At 32.9% G+C, this 15761-nt stretch overlaps 1 protein-coding gene across 1 annotated transcript in view; it reads left to right on the plus strand.

The window, feature by feature from the left end:
- The window catches only part of LOC105343747 (protein mono-ADP-ribosyltransferase PARP14), a 47503-nt gene that overhangs the window by 24240 nt on the left and 7502 nt on the right, over nt 1-15761 (plus strand). The window contains exons 20-24 of the mRNA XM_066068959.1: nt 1586-1673; nt 1926-2107; nt 2316-2576; nt 3401-3608; nt 3738-3946. Of these exons, the coding sequence (XP_065925031.1) occupies nt 1586-1673; nt 1926-2107; nt 2316-2576; nt 3401-3608; nt 3738-3946 (948 nt within the window). The remainder of the gene's footprint in view (nt 1-1585; nt 1674-1925; nt 2108-2315; nt 2577-3400; nt 3609-3737; nt 3947-15761) is intronic.

Below are 15761 nucleotides of genomic sequence, written 5' to 3' on the forward strand. Positions count from 1 at the left end.
GGGCCCCAGGCGGGGTTCAAAGTTTAACATAGAACTACATATGAAAAATGTTTAAAAATTTTCTTCTCAAGAACCACTTCACCAAAAATGCCAATACATACACAAAAGGTTGTATATATAGTGAAGATTGTAAAAATTGTGACCCCCCGAACAAAAAGTGGGGCCCCAGTAGGGGTTTAGATTTTAACATATATAGGAAAATGTTTTAAAATCTTCTTCTCAAGAACTATAGTGCAACTGTTTGGGATATTACTATGCATACATGTACATCCTTAAATAATGTAGATTCAAAAAATTGTAACTCCCGGACAATTGATGGGCACCAAGAGGAGTTCAAAATTTAAACATTTTAAAAGACATAAAGGAAAAGTTTAAAAATTTTCTTCTCAAGAAATACAATGTTTTAGTTTGTGGAATTTCTATGCATGCATCCTTCGCTTATGTAGATTCCTAATTGGTAAAATCGTGACCCCCGGACCAATACTGGGGCCCCAAGATGGGGTCAAAGTTTATTATAGAAATATAAAGGTAACATGTTAAAAAATCTTCTTCTCGAGAACTACAATGCTTCAATTTGTGAGATTACTATCATGCATACAACCTTGGATAATGAAGGTTCGACAGTTTTAAAATAGTGACCCCTGGACTAATACTAGGGACCCAAGATGGGTTTAAAGTTAAATGTAGAAGTACCGGTATATATGGAAAATGTTTAAAAATCTTCTTTTCGAGAACTACAATGCATCAATTTGTCAGATAACTACGTAAGCACCCTCAAATAGTGTAGATTTGAAATTATAAAAGCCGTGACCTCAATCTAATACTGGGGCCCCAAGAGGTGTTCAAAGTTTAGCATAGAAATATAGAGGGAAAATGTTGAAATAACTTTTTCTAGGGAACTAAAATGCTTCAGCTTGTGAGATAACTATGCAAGCATCCTTAAATAATGTAGATTCCAAATAATTAAAACTTTAGCACTGGACTAATACTGTAGCCCCAAGAGGGGTTCAAAGTTTAACATAGAAAGATATATTGAAAATGTTTTTAAAAAGTTTTTCTCGAGAACTATAATGCTACAGTTTGTGAGATTACTATGCAAGGATCCTCAAATTGTGTAAACTCTAATGTAGTGGAACCAAGAGTTATCTTTCTTGATGTTCTGTACAGTCTGAGAGTTATTCCTTTTGAAGTGGAACTCTTCTACGTTCAGTTTTTCAGGTTGTGTACGTGCGGTCCCACCGCAGTGCTACACATTTTCATTCCTATGTTACTATTTATGTTGTTCAAGCCAACCATAAACCTAGGACCATAACTTGGTCCCCAGAAAGGGGTTCAATGTTTAAAATAGAAAAAGCATATGCTACGAAATGTAATGTTACAAGGAACTGCTGTTCAGGTGAGCGATGTGGCCCATGGGCCTCTTGTTTTATGCTTATACCAAATGATAATGCAGATATGCCTTCAATAAGATGTTACATTGATATATAAGTTTACTTGTTATGATTCAAGAATGATTTATATACTTAGCATTGTCATTTGATAATTATAAAGATTTAAACAATATTGAGTGTGAGTTTGTATTTAGGCTTTTGAGAGTGAAGAGAAAAAGTACATTCCTAAACAAGCTGGGCTTTCTGTGACCCAGCCTTCTTTTCTGATGACCTCAAGACCAGGTACAGAATCCATTCCTATAGTAATTTAAACCCAACCACATACAGCATCAATAAAAATAATTTATAGAAAACAAAACTTTAAGCACAACAAATGGTGCTTTAATGATAAAATTAAAAATGAGATCCATCATGTAGCTCATGTTTATGAAATTTTAATAACTATTTTAAAAGATTTTGTTTGATGATTTATCAATTTCAAAAAATGATTCATGGTGTATTTAAAATATGTTTCTGTATGATGAAATTTTGCAGAACCAGTCAGTGTGGTACATCCCAGGACAAGGCGGTCTTTCCCGGCGGTGACTCTGTGGGTCTATGCAGACAAACAGGATGATATTAAAGACACATTTCGGGAAATATCCAAAATTATCCAGTCCAAGGCTCCAAAGCAAGAAGTAACAGACTCACAGATACCAAACCTGACCCCTAATGAGGCAAGAAAATATCAAAGATCATAATCCCAGTTTATTTGTGATATATGTTGTGATTTGGTGATTTGTATAAATTTTATTTCTAGTTTTTATTTTATGATGATCATTATGATCATCTGTACATGTATTATGTTTCTTATATATGATACCAGATGTCTAGGTCTTTTTTAATTTTTACTGATATATGTATTTTTACTTGTACATTCTGGAGATGAGAATTGAATTTCAAAGGATTCAACAGTGTTTATTTTTTTATCTTACACAGTTTAACCAGTTTCATGATATACCTGAGCAGTGTGAAATTGAAATGACCATCGACAAACAGAGTGGAAAAATTACCATGGAGGGTCTTAAAGAGGAATTGGACAAAGCCAAGGACAAGATCTTTGATCTACTGAGAAAGTTCCAGAAAGAGAGATGGCTGGATGAGGAGGCAAAGCTTGTAGCTGATACAGTGCAGTGGAGCATGATGGTGTGTAAATACTGTCATTGTCCAAAACCTTTCATCTTAAATTCTAGTCTGGCCCAATTTTTCCTATATCATTACAGTAAATTCCTTATTTTACGTGAGTACTTTATTCAGCGATTCGGCTGTTTGTATCAAATTGTGATATTATAAAATCGCAATCACCAAGTTTTTGTTATAATATCCTATAGTTCAAAATTGTTTAAAAAATAAAAGTGAGATTTTGAATTTGCAAGGATTGCTTCTCACGATTTTACGCAGAAATTAATTCCTTGCATTTAATTAGGTATCTACAGTATACATGTATCGTAAATGCTCTCATGTGTCTCTTGTTGTACATCACACATCAATCATTGGTAGGAATATTTAACTTTTAAATTTATTTTTATTTTGTTTTATATTTGTTGTTTTTATTGACAATATGACAAATCCTATGTAATGGGGAAAGATATTGAATGTTTGATCAAGAACATGTAAAAAATGTGCTGACCAGTATTTCTTTAATGCCTTCAAATATCTTCAGAAATATTTATTGCTTTTCAACTTTTGACAACAGTATTGGGCAGTTTTGGGCAGAAACAAGCCAGTTCAAGAAATGTTTACATTTTTATTCTCAATTGTACAAGATGGCCGCACATCCCCCTAAAGTGAGACCTTTTGAGGTGGTCACCATCTCAACAATGCCTAGTTAAAATGAAAAAGAGATAAAAAATTGTCAGGAAATTTGAAGATATTAAATATAAAAAATGTTAACATTTCATGATACAGAAAGAATGACAGTGGAGATATTTTCATATAAGTACCGGTATTTATGATATTATTTATTACAGAGTGATGATCCAATGGTTCCTGCTATCAAAAAACTACAAGATTTTCCGCAGCGCGAAAACATGTATATTGAGAATGCCTATAGAAAGAATGAAAGTGAAGTCAGGTTAAGAGATACTGGTATGGTTGTTGATCTAACAACCATGAAGATATACCCAGAAAATCAACCAACCAAACAGGAGAATGTTGTCAGGAAGGAAAAGTTCAAAGGTCAGTCTGCTATACTTGATGATATAGCAATGGTTTATACATTACAAATAGACTGTAAAGTCTATATATGTTTGCACTAGCATTTAATTACTTGAGTTTTCTTTCATATTGAATACTATTTCCATGCAGGAAGTAAAATAGAGTTACCAGCCAACTGGGTTCCTATGAAGGATGGAGAAACTATTAAGGTTGTAACACTGGACAAGGCTTCTGCAGAATATAAAGATCTCGAAAACAAGTTTCTGTTATCTGTAAAGAATGGCATTTATAACACAGGCAAAGCTCCCAATCCAGCAAATAATCCAGTCGGACAATTCAACAATATCCAAGTCAACAAGGTAAACTCATTTTAATACAAATGTCATTACAGTGCTATTGATTTTATCTTTCATTAGATATAAACACAACAGGCTAAATGTAATGGTAATGCATTGCAATGCATTTCAAGGTAATGCTAGTAAAGTGTAATGCCACAATTTTAGCATCACAAGTAATGGTAATGTAATGCATTACTTCCAAAAATCTAGTGTAATGCTGGCATGACATGGCATTACTCTGCATTACTATGCTTTTGTATGCACGTTCATTTGTAAAATCGTAATGAATTGAATAACAAAAATTGTATTTGATTAAAAATTGTTTTAAAGAAGAAAAATAATTCTTGAGATAAAAATTTTTAGTTGTATGATTAAGCATGTTAAATAAAAATTTAAAATCCATTCTTAAATTGTCAATATAACTGGCTATATCAACACAATTTCATAACATTTTAAAAGTGTTGTTATTAAGAATTTCAAATCATTTGAAAAATGTACTCCAATTAGTTGTGCATTCAATGAATTCTTTACTGTGAAGAATGTGTCAACAACACACACTGCCCCCAGGATAATCAAAGTATCAAAACAATTTATTGTTTTAAGAGGTGCTAAACACCCCAATCCCCACCCTTCTATTGGCTGTGTTCCATTAGAATAGAGAACAGACATACACTCAAAAAAGCAAAAATGAATGCACTAAAAAGAATGCACTATCCAACCATGATCTCTTGAAGCTAAAAAATAACTTCCAGTATTATAACCCATTTGAAAATAATTTTACACACACACTCTCTCTCTTTGTTGTATACATGTATTAAGTACAATAGTTTGGACTGATAGAAAATACAAGATTCATGTATTTTTTCTATTATTACCTGAACACTTATATATCTTAGATTTTCACACCCCGACAGGATGCAGTTAAAAGATAAAACCTATGAAACTTTGATGATCATAAAGTGCAACAGCAATCTTGTATACGTCATTAAATTTGTACCTGGTAGTGAACATGAACCTGTAAATATGTTTAAGCATGTTTTATTTATGAAAAATTGATAAAAACTCTTTATTTAGCTTTTAAATTACTTTTTTAAAACTTATTGACTTTTCACAAAGTAATGGTAATGGTAATGCATTACTTTACTCATGTTATGGTAATGTAATGCATTACTTAAAAAAAAATTAAGTAATGGTAATTTAATGCCCAAATTCATGAAGTAATGGTAATGTAATTGTGCATTTTTATAACAAAGATATACCATATGTTTGAAATGGTTTTGAGCGAATAAATGAACTTGAACTTGAATGCATTACTTTACAATGTAATTCGCCCCAAGCCTGAAACACAATGATTTCATAATTTGTGGTCACAAAGAAGTGTAAAATCGTAATTAAAAATATCTAAAATTCAGTTTTTAAATATCAAAGGGATAAAAGTTTATTGGGCAGAAAACATTGGATTGAAACTGTAGTTATAGGAAGTGTATTTTCGATCCACATCAGCATTTCTAACTTGCTATATAAGTTAAATCAATCGGAAAAGCTTTAATTTAGTATCAGCAAAGCGATTGATAAAGATTTTTTATCATCAATAAGTACCCGGGTATATATATATAATCAGAAGATATAGGAAGATCCAAATTTGGGGATATTATACACAAAGCAAAGCTGTGTCCGATGACTTCAAAGAATCAATCGTAATAAGTATGAAATCAAGTGGGGCCATTGTTGAAACGGGTTTTATTCCCAAAGGAGAATTTAATTTCAGATTGAATAAATTAAAATTATACCCAATTAAAAATTGTCTTTTTTAAGGTCTTCCGTTTCCAACGGAAGACCTTTCTATTATTGTGCTGGTTAAGATTATTCTTATTTTTCTTTTTTTCTTCCTAGCTCTTTTCCCCTTAGAGGTTTATATCCTTTAACTTTTAATGACACGTTTTGACGACCCTGGCCATATCCTTAATGACGACTTTTGATGCACCCTTTATACAGCTCTTAGACCCCTCAACACCTGTTGTTTATTATAAACATTGACTGGTATACACCTGGCCATGTATACGAATGGTTGTTCACTTATTCTAAATAAAGGTATCACGTGATTTACCTGTGTCTGGTGGCGTGATGCATTACTACAATAAACAAAGATGGCGGACTACGATGTAGACATCGCACATGTTTTCAATTTTTGTTTATAATCAAGTTTAGAGGCAGAATTTTCTAGATTTATTTGTAGTGAGATTGAATCATGAAAGCCAGATGCCAAATTCATGCAAAGTTTTGTGGAAAAATCTGTGTAGTTACAGAAAACGGAACACAAGGTGTGCATAACCTGCAACCCTTAAATACACGTATACCAGTAAATTTATATTTTTTCAAAAAGTTGACACACTTATTTTGTTAACATGTTAGATTTATCAAATCCTCTTACACATTTATTGAAAAAAAATCGTAAATATAAGTCTGAAAACGATAGACATGAATGGAAAAGTCAGCCACAGGTACATTTAATTATTTACGATCAAAAAACGAATTCCAGGATGATAATGAAATCTTTCCATAAAAATTATTAAATAATTATTCGTAATACATACAGTTTTAAATATGTTTATCAAGTATCTGTTGTGAAATTGCTCTTAATAAAGATTTAATGTAGAACACTCAATTTTATTTTCATATACCTGTTAGCACCTGTACTGTATTGTTTTATTAGTGACTTAAATAAATATTTTTTCAATGAATATTGAAATTTTAATTCAATACAAATCCATTGATATATAATATTCTATGTGTTTAATTTGCTAAGACCTGTAATAAGTCTATTTAAAAACCCACACCAGTTGTTTTCAGTTCATCTGAAAACAGTCTAAGGGTAGCCCAGGGTAGAGTGTTAAGGATATGGCCTATGCGTCAAAAGGTTGCATTAAGGGGTAAAGAGCTAGATGCGAACTTTGAGGCTTCATATCTTGCTCATTTGTGAACGGTTTTTGCTCAAATTTTCAGGGCTAATGGACTTTACAAAACACTATCTTCATCAATTCATAAAAATTAGAATTCCCTTTCCGTTAAAGAGTTATTCTCCTTTTAAAATTTTTTAGGGCCTTTGGTTTCCAGACAAAGGCTCCGAGACCGTAATAGCAGGGAATGGGAATCTTGAACGAATTTGAATTACAGCAACATTGTAGTTGTGCACATCGGTTTTTGTTTTTAGATTACGCTTTTTATTTAGAAAAAGGTAGGGAGTCAAAAAACAGGATTCCAAAAAGTGTGAAAATTTTGACACATTTTCCTTTATATCTTTTAAATGCAAAATATTTTGTTGAGACATGTAGAATAAAAGTTGTGTAGAATATCAAGGGCTTTCATTTGACACCAATTGGCCAAAAAGGGCTGGCCCCTTTAATAAAGGGCCAATAGCCCCGAAAAGTTTTTGCTTAATAACTCAAAAACGGTTAGGATTTTGATATGGCTGTCGCTGGAAAAGTTGTTTGTTGGGATCTCATAAAGGTCGTTACAATGGTATTTTGTAACTGATTTGTGTAGTATGAGTGTAAAAAGCATTACATGTTAACGTGTACCTGTTTTCATTTGACAAGTTAACGAAAGACTTTGTGAATTCAACTGGCATAAAGTTACCGCAGAAAGTATGCTGGTTTATACAGGAGGCATTAATTCATAAGAATTTTTTTTTTGGATACATGCTTTTTTTTTTAAGAGTTTGTTAAGTTCTTATAGTGCACAATCCTTATTAATTTCTTATCTATCAGGATACCATAGCAGTATAAACAATAAAAGACCAGTTTGGGCAAATAACAATGATTTATTAGGCACATATGGTAAATGAAGAAAAGCATTAGAATCATGGTAAATCTCATTTCTAACTACATTGACAATAGACAAACAAAAGTACACAAAAGAACACACACACACACACACACACAAAATACATATCGTCACAAAATCACAATAACAATGGCAAACTGAAGTTAAAAGCCTTGAAAGCAGTAGAATAAATTGGTGTGGCTTTGCCTTTGGCAAACTGAAGTTAAAAGCCTTGAAAGCAGTAGAATAAATTGGCGTGGCTTTGCTTTTAGCGTAAATTTTGAAAGTGATGCTCAACAAAGATACAAGAAAGTAAAAGGGGGCCCTGACAAATTTCATTGGCTGATAGAAGTTGTTATCTTATAATAAGAGAAATGATTGGATAATTGAAATTGTTATTATTTAAAATTATAAATTAGCAAATTTTTATTGACTGAGGGATACCCCCGCTAGGTGGCGTTAGCAATAGGGACCTAGGGGGATATCCCTATTGCTGGTCGAAGGTCAAAACAATGGGCTAATTTAATTGGTCAATTACTAAGAATTATTAAATAACTTATGCCAGGTACGGGGCCACAAAACAAAACCCAAAGAGAAGATGAGGGGCCACAATAAAAATCCAAGATGCATATGAACGTGTTTGAGTTAATATAGCCATAAATACAAGAACTGTTCTAATTTTATGTTATAAAAGTTTGTCCATCTTGTATTTATTAAATTAAACATTTGAGTGTAAATGAATCTTAATGAACGATAACTCCAAATCGGAAACATCGTCAGACATAAATTAATGGTTGGTTTGTTTACCTATAATATTTAAAAAAACTGTACAAATAATGTTCGAAATCACCCCCCCCCCCCCAAAAAAAAAATATTACAGATCATCCCTTGCACATGGCTGAGGAGATCCGGCGCGAGTGGACAAGTGATCCGCGGTCGGTTAGTGTTCTTCTACATGAACCTTATCACGCGTTCATGTTTCATATTTTGCATGGACACAACTATATTTTATAATGTTTTGAACTATTATATTGGTGTAAGATGAAAAGATAAATTTATTTTACATGTACAGTTAATTAAGCATTGATTTATACGATAACGTACAAGGAAGTTTAAAAATCAAATCAAATTATAATCAAAGTTCCGTGTGCTAGGTGCTAGCACGATAAAAGAATGTCCTGAATTGAGGCATTCAATGATTATTTTGAAGAATATTCACATGAGTTTAAACAACCTTAGATTAGATTCAATTGGTCACATATTAATCACTTCTGTAGTTTTTCTACATGGTCGTTCGTTTCAGTGTGGAAGCGAACTCATTGCTGCGTCCCCCTCCCTCCTCTCGCCCCGCTGACAGGTGCTCACGCTTGTTTTTTTTTTAATTGGCAAAAAGATATCCAGATCTGGTAATCATTTTTTTGGTGACTTCTTCTTATGTGTAACATTTTGTTTCACTTTCCCACCTGTTTGTTTATTCGGTCAGTCTGTGTTAAATTCAATCGCCACGTGCGACCGAGAACCTTGTGTCGCTTCAGCGCACACAGCTCAGAACATATATCGCCCCAGGTCATCAATTGTTATGTAATTGAATAACAGTTGGAAGGGTGCTTTTACTACGTAAAATAATAAAATCATCCAGAAAAAAAGTTACCGTAACTCAAAAGTCGATACCAAAAATAAAATCCATATGATGACAAACTGAAATCGGTTTTTCAGTATTCGGCGGGATTTGATTATTTTTATTCGTTTCAGAGAATACAATGTAAAAATACAAACAGTAAATAAACCTGATATTATTTACATTGATATTATTGAAAAATATTAAAAATTAAATTAGTCACATTTGTTAGAAAAAAATGTTATACAAACAACTGATTATTTTTTTTCATATGTCGTATCATTCGCGTAAATAAATATGTTCTGTACATATTCATGTAAGTCAGAAAAAAAATCAAATGATTAAACAAAAAAAGAAAATTGTAATTACTATTTCGGATTTTTTTTTCTCAAAGTTATTTAACATTGAATGAAAAGAAAAAGAAATAAAAATGATTTTAATTTTTGACTCATTATTCGTATATATTACCGGTGCTCCGTATAACGGCGTTCAGTGTATAGATTATCATAATCTATTTGAAATAAGTACCATGCGTATAGATTCCCATGATAATTAATTGCATGACTGTGTACATTGTAGACAAATCACTGTGTGTTAATTACTTCTAAGACTTCTTGTTTTCCGTTAACAGTGATTTAAATAATTAAAATAATTACTTGTAAAAATATCTATAATCAGAATTCCAAAGAACTTACTTCCCGCAATTCATAGAAATGAACAGTATATTTTCTTTCTATGTTAACATTTAATTTTGTTCAAATAATTAATAAATTTTCTATCATTTAAAGTGTGTGCTTCATCAAATACTGATTCTGATTACCTTAATTCATTAATTTTCCATTGGCTATTGACAATAAAAGAGACGCTTGACCATCCAATGAAAATAAATACACAGAGCTTGATTGACAGGTTCAGCCAGGTGCAGATCTCACCCGATGTCCGAGGTTATGTGTGCTGCTTGTACACAGCCGAATGGTCTCAGTTAGAGTTATCAATGTAAATAATTAGATAAAAAAAAATACATGCTTATCAAAACATGATCGTGTAAGTAAAAGTTGATTTAGGTTTGTTCCAATAGAAATCATGTTTTGCTAACTGTATTTAATATTTTTTATGTATAGCGAATTTTAATATTGTACCAGTACGGAAACATCGTATAAAAACGTTACATATACATGTACTTTGTAACTAGTCAAATTTTTTATACATATACCTTTCTTTTGTTTGTTAAAAATTAATTCAATTTCGTAAAAAGATAAGTATATCATTTCTTCTAGATTTTTTTCATGAAAATACCTACAAAAGAGTTTTGCCAATCACAAACAGTTTAAAGTAATGTAAAACATGGACGCCATTTTGAAACAATTGAAGACCGAGAAAATAAGCACCGCCTTCAAATTTACCTGGTCCGTGTGCCCCTGTCAATCAATTGAATTGAGGCCCAAGATTGGATGTTAGAAAATGATTGACGTTCGTTTACTCATCCTGTGTATACCATATCTAGCGCTCGCTAGATACCGTAACAATGAAACGCCATGTCTTTATAATCAAAAGAAACTACTGTTGACAGTGATTAAATTAAATTTTCTGCTCTTGAAAAATGTGAAAGATATGAATTAAAAATTTACTTGTACTTGGTTTATGTACCAAACGCGCTAATCACCTGCAGTCTGTCAAAATCATGTGGCGCCGATCATCTATGAGAACTTTCTTTATTGTTTGTGAATAATTAAGAATACAGAATCAAATTAAATCAAATATTGCGTCCACGGTTTATAAATTTAGTTATCATATTTTTTTGAGAATTTTCACGAGCAGAAACTGGAAAAGAAATAAGTACAGAAAACTCTGGAACATGTGTAGCAGATAGAATCATGAGCACTTTAGCAGCTGATTGGAGAAGTAATACAAACATGCGTATATTGTATAAATGTTGCATTAGTATTTGAGTACCGTACGATGATAACATATTAATATTGCATAAAACATTGTGATAAACTCTCACTAGATCCCGTCAGAAACTTGTTTAAACAAACAAAAGATGTTGGCCATGTCGCACGAGGTTATTTCATGCTTTTATATTCATCTCAACGATCGACAATCTGCTTTTCCAAGTTCATATATAATTACGATAATTTTCTAGATCATCGAAAAAACTCTGTTTTTTCGTGTATATTGACATGTACACACAAGAAAGTGTGTTTCCCTCGAGGCTTCACACCTTTATCGATATAGGCTCCACCCCCACCTGAACTTACCTCAGGTAAACCACCCGGTTAAAAACCCTGGCCTTTAAATCATCAGAGTTCTGAATAAAATCTGATGAACGTTTCACACGGTTCTTGCACGCTTTGCTCGAAACAATTTACACGCTTTGCCCGAAACTCTGCACGCTTTGCCCGAAACGCTAAACGGTTTACACGAAACGCTTCACGATTCACATGAAACGCTAAACGGTTTACATGAAACATTTCTCGCACGTAAGTCGCACGCTTTTTAGCTCACCTGAGCTGAAATCTCAAAATTCTGAAAATTCTGATCACATTTTGTCTGTCGTCCATCTGTCCGTCTGTCTGTCCGTAAACTTTTCACATTAGGCAAAGAGGATTCAAAGTTGTGAAAATTAAGGGCAACACCCATTTTCAAGGGGAGATAATTAGAAATTAATGAAAAATTTCAAGAAATTTTCAAAAATCTTTTTCTCAAGAACTATAGAGCCAGGAAAGCTTAAACTTGTGTGGAAGCATCCTCAGGTAGTGTAGATTCAAAGTTGTGAAATTCATGACCCCCAGGTTTAGGGTGGGGCCACAATGGGGGTCCAAGTTTTACATAGGAATATATAGAGTAAATCTTTAAAAATCTTCTTCTCAGAAACTAATCAGCCAGGAAAGCTGAAACTTGTGTGGGAGTATCCTCAGGTAGTGTAGATTCAAAGTTGTGAAAATCATGATCCCTGGGGATAGGGTGGGGCCACATTGGGGGGGGGGGGTGTTAAAGTTTTACATAGGAATATATAGAGTAAATCTTTTAAAATCTTCTCAGAAACTAATCAGCCAGATGATTCTTTATAATTGTTAAGACTTTGGCTCCAGGACAACTTCGGCCTCACAAGAAGGTTCAGAGTTTGATGTAGCTTTATATCCCATATGTAAACAATTATTAAGGATCTTTTTGAGAACTGCAATACTCATAATGTGATATGACTGTTAGAAAAGGGACTAATGATTATAAACATAAGAATATCCAGGGGGAAAAATGGATTTTATTTATACAGGATCTACATATATTATTGTGCATTGTCCAGATAGTTTGTATCATGACTCCATTAAGCTGATTTTATCATACCTATTGTTCCTCAGGTGATTGATGTGGCCCATGGGCCTCTTGTTTGGTGTAGTAGTACGTTTCAGGGTCTGTAAATATTGTCAGCACGCAACAATTCTAAACTTGCTCATAGTCTTCAAAAATTTAGAAAGATTTTAATATAGAAATTATCTTAGAGAAAAGGTTACGTGTTTTGTAGGCGGGTATTGTTTTGAAAAAAAATTACAATTCCTGACATGAATCATGAGTACATACTGTTTATAACAAAATAAAATTTAACTGGCCATTAAACATCACATTTTTTAAAGAATTTTTTAAATGATTACCTAAACTGTGTCCGACAAATAGTTTTCCTAAAACATTTTCTTCCTTTTTTTTTCACGACACGTTTTATATACAGGCTTTCAATCACAACATGTTTTTATAACAGAAGCAGAACTGAAAGTTTAGTCATTATAATCGTTTGACAACATATCACATATATTTTCAACTCGCAGCAACAACGGAAGACCTACTCGTGGCTTTGCCACGAGCTCTGCTCTAGTTGCTAAGTAAATTTGTACAAATAGATATGTGCGTTAATTGTTTATCTAACTATACATAAACTTGTGACGACTTATATTCTGATGTCATCGGACAATGCTTTGCCTCGCGTGTAATCTCTCCCAAATTGGCATTTTCTCACGCTTGCTGAATATTAACTTATTGATGATACTTATTGATGATAAAGAAAGTTTATAAATCTTTTTGCTAATACTAATAAAATGTTTTCGATCGCTTCAATTCATATAGCCAAGCAAGTTAAAATGCTATTAGAAATTAATGAAAAATTTCAAGAAATTTTCAAAAATCTTTTTCTCAAGAACTATAAAGCCAGGAAAGCTTAAACTTGTGTGGAAGCATCCTCAGGTAGTGTAGATTCAAAGTTGTGAAATTCATGACCCCCAGGTTTAGGGTGGGGCCACAATGGGGGTCCAAGTTTTACATTGGAATATATAGAGTAAATCTTTAAAAATCTTCTTCTCAGAAACTAATCAGCCAGGAAAGCTGAAACTTGTGTGGGAGTATCCTCAGGTAGTGTAGATTCAAAGTTGTGAAAATCATGATCCCTGGGGATAGGGTGGGGCCACATTGGGGGGGAGGGGGTGTTAAAGTTTTACATAGGAATATATAGAGTAAATCTTTTAAAATCTTCTCAGAAACTAATCAGCCAGATGATTCTTTATGATTGGTAAGACTTTGGCTCCAGGACAACTTCGGCCTCACAAGAAGGTTCAGAGTTTGATGTAGCTTTATATCCCATATATAAACAATTATTAAGGATCTTTTTGAGAACTGCAATACTCATAATGTGATATGACTATAAAATCAGCCTGTTAGAAAAGGGACTAATGATTATAAACATAAGAATATCCAGGGGGAAAAATGGATTTATTTATACAGGATCTACATGTATTATTGTGCATTGTCCAGATAGTTTGTATCATGACTCCATTAAGCTGATTTTATCATACCTATTGTTCCTCAGGTGAGTGATGTGGCCCATGGGCCTCTTGTTTGGTGTAGTAGTACGTTTCAGGGTCTGTAAATATTGTTAGCACGCAACAATTCTAAACTTGCTCATAGTCTTCAAAAATTTAGAAAGATTTTAATATAGAAATTATCTTAGAGAAAAGGTAACGTGTTTTGTTGGCGGGTTCTGTTTTGAAAAAAAATTACAATTCCTGACATGAATCATGAGTACATACTGTTTATAACAAAATAAAATTTAACTGGCCATTAAACATCTCATTTTTTAAAGAATTTTTTAAATGATTACCTAAACTGTGTCCGACAAATAGTTTTCCTATAACATTTTCTTCCTTTTTTTTTCACGACACGTTTTATATACAGGCTTTCAATCACAACACGTTTTTATAACAAAAGCAGAACTGAAAGTTTAGTCATTATAATCGTTTGACAACATATCACATATATTTTCAACTCGCAGCAACAACGGAAGACCTACTCGTGGCTTTGCCATGAGCTCTGCTCTAGTTGCTAAGTAAATTTGTACAAATAGATATGTGCGTTAATTGTTTATCTAACTATGCATAAACTTGTGACGACTTATATTCTGATGTCATCGGACAATGCTTTGCCTCGCGTGTAATCTCTCCCAAATTGGCATTTTCTCACGCTTGCTGAATATTAACTTATTGATGATACTTATTGATGATAAAGAAAGTTTATAAATCTTTTTGCTAATACTAATAAAATGTTTTCGATCGCTTCAATTCATATAGCCAAGCAAGTTAAAATGCTATTAGAAATTAATGAAAAATTTCAAGAAATTTTCAAAAATCTTTTTCTCAAGAACTATAAAGCCAGGAAAGCTTAAACTTGTGTGGAAGCATCCTCAGGTAGTGTAGATTCAAAGTTGTGAAATTCATGACCCCCAGGTTTAGGGTGGGGCCACAATGGGGGTCCAAGTTTTACATTGGAATATATAGAGTAAATCTTTAAAAATCTTCTTCTCAGAAACTAATCAGCCAGGAAAGCTGAAACTTGTGTGGGAGTATCCTCAGGTAGTGTAGATTCAAAGTTGTGAAAATCATGATCCCTGGGGATAGGGTGGGGCCACATTGGGGGGGAGGGGGTGTTAAAGTTTTACATAGGAATATATAGAGTAAATCTTTTAAAATCTTCTCAGAAACTAATCAGCCAGATGATTCTTTATAATTGTTAAGACTTTGGCTCCAGGACAACTTCGGCCTCACAAGAAGGTTCAGAGTTTGATGTAGCTTTATATCCCATATATAAACAATTATTAAGGATCTTTTTGAGAACTGCAATACTCATAATGTGATATGACTATAAAATCAGCCTGTTAGAAAAGGGACTAATGATTATAAACATAAGAATATCCAGGGGGAAAAATGGATTTATTTATACAGGATCTACATGTATTATTGTGCATTGTCCAGATAGTTTGTATCATGACTCCATTAAGCTGATTTTATCATACCTATTGTTCCTCAGGTGAGTGATGTGGCCCATGGGCCTCTTGTTTGGTGTAGTAGTACGTTTCAG

Source organism: Magallana gigas, chromosome 8, assembly GCF_963853765.1.
Source record: "Magallana gigas chromosome 8, xbMagGiga1.1, whole genome shotgun sequence".
NCBI classification, from domain to species: domain Eukaryota; kingdom Metazoa; phylum Mollusca; class Bivalvia; order Ostreida; family Ostreidae; genus Magallana; species Magallana gigas.